Genomic DNA, 8,790 nt, shown 5'->3' on the forward strand with positions numbered 1-8,790 from the left:
ACCACCAACCAGGTATATCGAAAGCAGCCCATCAAATTGTACCACTTTGTGTTCTGTATCAAATCCACTATAGTCGTACAAATAATTTTATTCCTATTAAGATCTCAGTACAAGAGTTTGCAGAATTTTAATCTGTGCCATAACGTTATAAGATTTTACCTCTAGGAACACGAGGGCTGAAAACACAATTGCATTTGGGTGAACACCCTTACTTGATTTAGATTTAGAGATAAAGTCACCCTTCATATGACTTCCTTAAATGGGTAGGTTTGTCCCTTCATTCCATCCATCTTAACTAATTTCATGTCATCTTTCTATTCAAAAGTGACTTTTTATTGAAAAGATAATAGCTCCTTTAAGTACATAATACCTTTGCTGCAATGCTGATGTTAAATATTGCTGTAATATATTGGGCCAAGCAAATTATTTAAAAAAAAAATAAAATTATTAAACTATGATCTTGCTTAATCCTTCTATAAACATTTGGGGAAGAAAAATATGCTTTAATCTTGTTTCAGTTCTGCATTTTTTTGGTGAATAATCTGTGAATAATTCACTTTCCAGATGTAAAGTATTACTGAGGTATTATGATAAGACTAAGGAAAATACTACCAAAGATGTATTTCATTTAGAGGGTTGTGTGTTTGTTTTTCAAAATAGAGGCTTTGAAGATAGGGTAGTCCCACCACTCGTATAATGTGAAGGAGTCATCTTGGTTCCAGTCCACCTGACCATGATGGCTTGAAATACAAGCCTTGTTCTCTGAGAAGCACTATGTGGATTATATCAATGCTGTTGCATTTCACGTCCAAAGATAAAATAGTTTCAGTTGTGCCACCTTTCAACAACAACCTTTGCAGCCACTGCAGATGAAATCCTTTTGAGTGGATCTGGGATTTGTTTGTCTATGCCTTACAGACATCTGTTCCTTCTCCCAGGTCCCCTGGCCCTGTCTGCCTTCCTGCAGCATTTAACCAAGTGAATTGGACCTTTGTTTAATTGCATGATACCAACAACACAATTGGACTCCAGACCACAAATATCTTGCTCTGAGTTGTGGTGAAAAGCTATATGTTGAGCATACTGTAGTTTTAATTTTATTATCAGAAGTTGACTCTTGGTTTTCTGCAGGACATGTGTTATTATAACCTTTGCTACTATGTCCTGCAAAGGTTGTTGTCTTGCTTGGCCAGTCTTGTCTTTGAATTGTTAAAATATTACTTACTATTTGTGTTAATCATTAGCTGGAAGTAAACAACAATGGTTCTTTCTTAAATCTGAACCGGGCAATTATTTCAAGCTGGTTTGACTTGACTGCCATATAAAACTTGGAGAGAACAGACTGCGTGAACTAAAACCACCCTCCCAGCCACCACAGAAATTAGATTAAAAGTACCTCTAAGAGAAATCTTCATAAACATCTCCTATTACATCTTTCCTTATCCAAAGACTTGGGGCAGAATCCTGGCCCCAGTGAAATCAATGGAAAAACTCCAATTACCATTAAGAAGGGCCAAGATTTAATTCCAAGTTTGTGAAATAAACCATAATTAACCTTCCATCATAGCTGCCAGATTCCATGTCACCATTTACTTCTGCTTTTTGAATTTAATTTTAGTGAAAATCTGTATAACCAAGTACAACCAAAATCTGAATACCAAGTGACTTTTTAGCTCTATCACTTTAGGTTACATGCCTAGTTAATTCATCAAAGGTGCCCTGCTGTCCAAAATTTCCACTTATAGGATATGTTAAAGACCCTTTACAGCAAATTCTCCATGTTATTGATTGTTCTTCTTTTATGTTTTGGTTTCAAGAAGCCCCACAGTTCAGAACATTGTAATTAATGGTTATTCATTATTTAAACTCTGCTTTATTCTTTGAATTAAATTATCTCTGTTTCTCCCCCAAATACATAAGTGATAGTTTTAATTATCTTTATATAAATATATTTTTTTTTAGTTCAGGTCTGGAGCTCTTGCTTGATGTTCAGTATGCATTTGGACTGCCTTTCTACCCAAAGTATGAAGAACGATTTACTCTGGATGAAAAGCGCCTTTCCTTGCAAATTATGCAGTACATCTCCAATTTTGTAAACTCTGGGTAAGTATATGACTTTTAAGAGTTGCTATGGTTGGGGAGGGGGAAAGGAGTAGAGAGAATACAGGTCATCTTCTGCCCTCATTCAGGTAGTCTCCATTTCCTCTAGCAATTTGTACCCCCACTGAGGAATCTTTGGTTAACAGTATTGGAAAGTCATGGCCAAGATGTCAAGCAGGTACTGAAGATTTGTAGTATGTTTTGTAGCTAGAAGTAATAGGAAATTTATTTCCATGGAGCACATGCAAATTCTACTTAAATATATGGGGCCCACAAAGGCTTCAATGTTGTTTTCAGAGCCTAGTTTTGGGACCACAGTTCTGAAGGATCTGGGCTGAGAGTTCCCTTATTCCCAAAAGGAGGAAAGCACATGAAGACACAGTGACCACTTTGCCAACTACCCTGAGAGTAACCCTCAGCTTTATTGAGTTATGGCCATACTTGTGAATAAGCAGTATCTCTAAAAAGCTATGGTGGGAACTACAACTTTACATGCTCTTTTAACGACCTTGGGATGCTCTGTGACTGAGGGCTGTTGAGGGTGCTGATGATCCTGTGTCTATACAGGCTTTGCGTACCTGTTCTTTAGGAAGTGAACCAAACTAACAAAAGGCTGTCAAAGAAGACACTATGAACAATTCAGCAGTCAGGGCTGAATCTGAAGCCTGTTGGTCAGAGAGACTGGATACACATTTCTTTGACCCCACTGATCTCTTTCTGCCTTCTACTGTTTACATCATTGTTTTCTAATAGTCATTTCTCCCCTTCCCTTAGAAATCCAAACTACCCTCACAGTTTCTCGAGAAGAATGTCAGGGTTGATGCCACTCTGGCCAATGTTTCTGCCAAATGATGATGGTGATAACTACAAAGAATTCACCGCTTCCTTGCCAACTCTTAAAGGATTAAAAAAAGAGGACTGTTCTTTTTGGTCTGATTATATCAGAAGACTGAAAGAATCCACAGGTGAGCAAAGTGTTTTCCATCATTAAATAAATATAAATTATTTGTTTAGTGTTTTCTTTTGTCTGGATCCCCATTAATACTATAGTTACATCAGCATGAAAAAGACTTTTCAGAGATGAAACATCTTACACTGTCCAGGGTATATGTTTAGGACTACACTAACATGGAAAGCATGCAATATTGAACATATTTCTTTCACAGTAGTTAGTCTGTAATAAAGTTTCATTGTCCTGGTGGTAGAATGAGAGAAGTCTTCCTGCAGTGATTATAATGATGAAGCCATACCTTATAGTTTGCTCCCTATTTGCAGTCATAATATAGACATTGCCTGAACCAGAAGACTGGCCTCTTTTGTCTACTGGAAGCAGGTAACACAAGAGTGGTGAGATTTAGATAACTGAGAAGGAGCACAATAACTTCTATACACTGCTAAGTTGTAACTGAGGCTTTAGATATGTCTTAATATGGAAATATGGATTCTGCATGTCTTGACTTCACACTAGATAAATTCCTTTGGATTTTTTTTTTTTTTTTATAGTTGTGCTGGTTACACCCCTTGTAGTTCTTCTTTGTATTCATAAATTCCCATGCAGCTGTGAGATTTTTTCCTCAATTTTTTTCTTATTTCTCAGAACAGTAGGACTCACTCAGTTGAGATTTCAGTCTGCTGCCCTGTACTGAACTCTCAATTTATTTTGGTAACTAAACTTCTCTTCATGACTGTGTGTGTTGTTAATAAATTTGGATAGCCTCAAGAAAAGCAAACAAAACTATCCCTTTTTGGCAGGCTCAGATTTTTTGAGCTGTTCTGCAAGCTTACAAGTGTTTTTTATGTCCTAAGGACTCATCTTTACAGTGAACACAGTCCAGATCCTTTCTGATTTGGGAGGGCAGTTGCATTTTGGTGAACAAAATGTTCTGTTCAAGACACTGAGCTGCCCAGGCTATCTCTGAATCATCTCAAATGGACTGAGAACGATATTTAAGTGACATAAAACTATAATATCTCAGAACCATCAAATTAGTGCTTCCTATACAAACATAAAGAATAAATGTTATTTTTCAAGGGACAGCCTAAATCACCACTTCTGGTCTTTCTTCAAAAGTGGACTAAACGTTTTACTGCAGGCCTCTTCATCAGTTTCTTGGTATCCTTCAGTGTCTTTCAAATTCAGAGGGGCCATTTTGATCTCTCCAACAGCTTTCTGCTGGTCAAGATATTCCTAGGTTGTAAACCTTGACTCTGATTATTAGCGTTAAGCAAGGTTGAAATTTTGTTCTGATGCCCTGAGTAGAGCTTCTAGATCTTTTGGGACTTAATTTTCTAGCATTCTGCTTGTGTAATGGTAGTTCAAGTTGAAGTCACTGAGCACCACGGACAGAGGCTACTCTCAGCCTTTACAGGAAATCCCACCAACGGTGGGAAAATATCTACCAGGGAAGATTGTTGTTGAGAACTAGAAAGTTTAAAACTGTCCAAAATGGCATGAGAACACAACGACATTTGTATATGGGACAGTCCAAAGGTCTGTCTGGCTCAATATCCTGCCCTTGTCAGTGACCAAAGCCAAATACTTAAACATAAACACTGAGAGACGGAGAGAAAACAAAAATACTGAAAAATCTTGCAAAGATGAGTCAAATTTTGGAAAACAACACATACAGTGAGATTTATGGACTACATATTGTCAAGGAGAAGGTTTAGAAAGTACATGTCAACATGTTATCCTGCAAGTGGAAGTGAGTACGCCCTGCCTGCTCTTCAAGCCAGTGTTTCCTTGGCCTCAGCTCCATGGTAATGCAGCTACACAGTTCACGTCTATTAAATTCCATCTCATAGTAATGTTGGCTTGTCACCTTGCTTCTATAATCATCTTCAATCTTATCTTGCCCTGAAATACTGAAACTTCTCCTATGAGTTCTATTTAAACATCAAGTACATTTCAGCTCAAGACCTCAGTACAAGATGGGGACTTAAAGAAACTCCTGATGTGGGCATCTGGGTAATACTTCAAGCCCAATTCCCTATTAAAAAACAACTCCTAATATCCATCAGTTTAGCTATCAGAATTGTATGAACTTTGTATGATGCTGATTGTTGAACACCCTCAACTTCATTTGAGAGCAGGTTGTGCTGAAATGCATGTCAAAGCTGTGTCAGCCTATCAGTATGCAAATATGGGATCACTTGCATTGATCCTATAAATCACACTCAGCAGGAATGGACAAATAGGACTGTAAAATGTGTCCAGGTCAGTTCAGTCAAGAGAAATAAGGTCTTCAGATTTTTATTATTATAATTATTTTAAATCACTAAGCATCATTTTCCTGTACAAGGGGTAGCTTGCTCTACCTCCCTTCAGAGCTGACAAACTGCATTCTGTCTTTACATGACTGCTCCAGACTTTCTGTTCCTGGAGAGCTGCCAGGCCATCATATGGGATCCTTACTTTATGTTGGATGATAGATTACAGACAGCAATGCTGCAAACCATTTCTGTCTGATGCATTTGGCACTCTGTCCTGAGGGGAGACTATTCAGCAGTCAGCTACTGTGAGATCCAACCTAGCACATATGGGGAAAAAAGAGCCTTTCTATATTTCTAAATCTCTGTGATGGTGTTTTGGGCTGCATGGTACACTGTCCAGTCTGACCACTGAGACCCAGTTGTTGTAGAGTGCAATTTGTGGTCTCATGCCAAATAGATGGAGTTCACAAGCATGGCAGGATGAGGCATTGCTAATAAAACAATCCAGGTTTCACATCCAAGTGCAAAGCTGTAGAGTCTGTTCTGATGCAGTCTCAACCAACTGTGATGATTTCTGTTTTTTCCATTTCACCACTTCCTTCAAATCAACATCTTTCTAGCTTCATATATTTCCTGTAATTTATAAGAAAAATATATATTTATATATATATATATTTCAGTAAAATGGAGGTTAACTGGATGAGCCAGTAGCCATAAAATATAACCGCAATTGATGTTTCAAAAACTTTTCTTGATCCTTTATTTACTACCATGTGAAATGCCTTGACTTAAAAATGACAAATAAGGGATGATTAAAGCTAAAAGCACCATATCTTAGTCCCTAGGCATCAGTCCAATAGAAAAGTGAGCTACACCCAAACTCCTAAATTCAGGTATCTGGAATAGAACCTCTATTATTTAGAATCTCTTGTACAGATGAAGTTACATGGTTTTTAGGTTATTCACTGCTAGATCTAGATTCTGTTGTATATATATATATATATATCCAGCAAAAGTGTTACCTGTACTTTTATTTCCATTATGTAAAAATATTGTTCAAGGTTAAGTAGGTGTTTCATTATGCAATCAGACTGTAATATTTAATGATGGAATGTGTCATTTATTCCTGGTTATAATTGAAATGGATGTTGTTGTAATTGAAGATAATTTACCAAAAGTAATTCCAAAAATGCAATGATTCTTCATTGTATTTTCTGGCAGTGACTTAACAAGTTATGGGGAAAAGTTTGAATCTGTTTCATTGCAGATGTTTTATAAATCTGTTGAAATTTTGTCTGAAGCCAGTTTACAAATTTGGCAATTTGGGGGGCAGTTCACCTGGAGAATTATGAAAGTGATAATGCTTGAAAAGGTTTGGATTTAGTAAGTGGAGTTCCCATGGTTGCATTTCAGCATGAATCCAAAGACATGATTTATATTCTAAATCATGATGGTTTCCATGGGGATGATCAAAAACAGAAACAAGAAGACTGGCCATTGTGGAAAAAAGCTGTGGATGTCTTTTTCCAGGGAATGTGTTAACAACTTGAAATTCAGTTAAAAACAGGAACTCTAGAGTGTTTATGGATACTCAGACAGTATGTCTGAATGCAAAAATTCCCTTTGCATAGCGTGGTGGACTGCACTGCATAACAGTGAGTCACTTTACAAGGGACCTTTCACTGCATCCCAAGCAGGTTAGCAGGGATCCAATCCATATCCCTTACTCATCTAAATAGTATCTAAGCAGAACGAGTCCTACTAAAATAAGTGCCTGTGTAAGCAATGATGTCACCGTGGAGAAGGAGATACCTTTAATGCCTCCAAAGTGAAATCTTGTCTGCCTAATGCATGTGCCTAAATGTAGACATCTGTGTATAAATTAGCCAGATTTGACCACACCTGTACATTTAGAAAATTCAAAGGTTAACAAAACTGAAGACTTCTCCATTAGCTCTGACACTATGTGTAGCCATGCAAGAGTCCAAACAAAACAACAGTATTCATAGTTCAGACTTCAGTCAAGACCGAATCAGGAATGTTGTGGTTAGCATTCATCTTTTACTCATTTTATTCACACCTTCTTTTTGGAAATCTCTTCTAGAAAAAAGATTCCTTTAGTCTGAGGGACATCTGTGCAGCACAGAGAGCACTCTGACTAGGTTACATTTAATAAACACCATCGGTACACTTTCTTGGCACAGTTTGGTCTTGTAGAGGCAACTACACTTCTGAAATAGGGTGGAAGACTGAAATCACTGAAGGTAAAGAATAAGGAAGAAGAGGTCTATTAGAGATGAGTCCTTGGGGTTTTATGCATTCCAGATGGCCAAAAAAAAAAAAAAAATATGCTCCCCACAATTCCTGCCTGGTAGGTAAGTATGAGATAAACAAAATAATAATAATAATAATAATAATAATAATAATAATAATAATAATAATAATAACAATAATAATAATAACAATAACAATAATAACAATAATAACAATAATAATAAAAGAAAACTAGACTTGCACAGGTGTAGTGCAAACTATTTTCAGTGGCAGTTACTTAAAGCATGCTGGAAGCATGATAATTAATTACCAAATTACCATTAGGTGATCTGTTGTTACCCTAAAGCATTTTGCAAGTGGACTGGAAGAAATATAGGTTCCTGAACATTTACAGCTGCATAAAAAGGTTTTTATTAAAGTGCCATTAATAACACATATACCTTCTAGCTTGCTGCATAAAAGATGCTACATATATTTTAATCTTAATTATATTGTCTTTGCAGGAAGTGCAAGTAATGGAGAACAATCTTCAGAAAACAGCTCCAGTGAAGCCCCTAGTGAAGGAGTTACCCCCCAGGAGAGCCAGCCAGTGGGAGACAAGGTGGCTTACAGCAGATAGATGGTCACAGTCCTATTGGATGGGTTTGCCATGTAATTGTACATCCATGCAACTGTGTCAAAACAAACTTCTTTAATTAACACTGAACAAATAAAGTAGACCTTTCAAGAAAGTAGCCTTTCAAGAAAACTTTTGAATATGGCACAAAATAAGCCCAACTGATATTATTTTAGTTCAGAAGAAACTAATTTGCAAAACACTATATCAATAAAAGCTGCAAAAATTAAACAAAAGTTCTTGGACTCTATTTCTTGCCCACACACAAATGCCTATACCTTGTAGTACCACCAGCCAGAAAAGGATGAACTTTGAAACTCTGAGAATTCCCTCCATTGATAAGGATTAAATTTGCTCATATCTGTGTCATATCTGACATGTTCCTTTTTTTCATCATATCTATCACAAGCTGCGGATATGAGTGGGAACATGGTTTGACACTGCAGAAAATTGAAAAGCTTCAGAATAGGGATGGGTTGGTCCAGGAAAGAAGGATGTAAGAGGGACTCAAGAGAGTGAATTGACTATGTCCTTATGAAGTCAGATGCATGCACATGCTATATTCAGCTCATGAACACTTGTGGAAA

At 37.0% G+C, this 8,790-nt stretch overlaps 1 protein-coding gene across 1 annotated transcript in view; it reads left to right on the forward strand.

Annotated features, from left to right (window-relative positions):
• The window catches only part of TG (thyroglobulin), a gene marked incomplete at both ends in the record, with an annotated part of 152,758 nt that extends 144,552 nt beyond the window's left edge, over nucleotides 1-8,206 (forward strand). The window contains 3 exons of the mRNA XM_084283094.1: nucleotides 1,963-2,103; nucleotides 2,875-3,065; nucleotides 8,091-8,206. Coding sequence (XP_084139220.1) covers nucleotides 1,963-2,103; nucleotides 2,875-3,065; nucleotides 8,091-8,206 — 448 coding nt within the window. The remainder of the gene's footprint in view (nucleotides 1-1,962; nucleotides 2,104-2,874; nucleotides 3,066-8,090) is intronic.
• Nucleotides 8,207-8,790: the final 584 nt, after the last annotated feature.

This window comes from Netta rufina (genome assembly GCF_964035555.1).
Source record: "Netta rufina genome assembly, chromosome: 2".
Classification (NCBI taxonomy): Eukaryota; Metazoa; Chordata; class Aves; order Anseriformes; family Anatidae; genus Netta; species Netta rufina.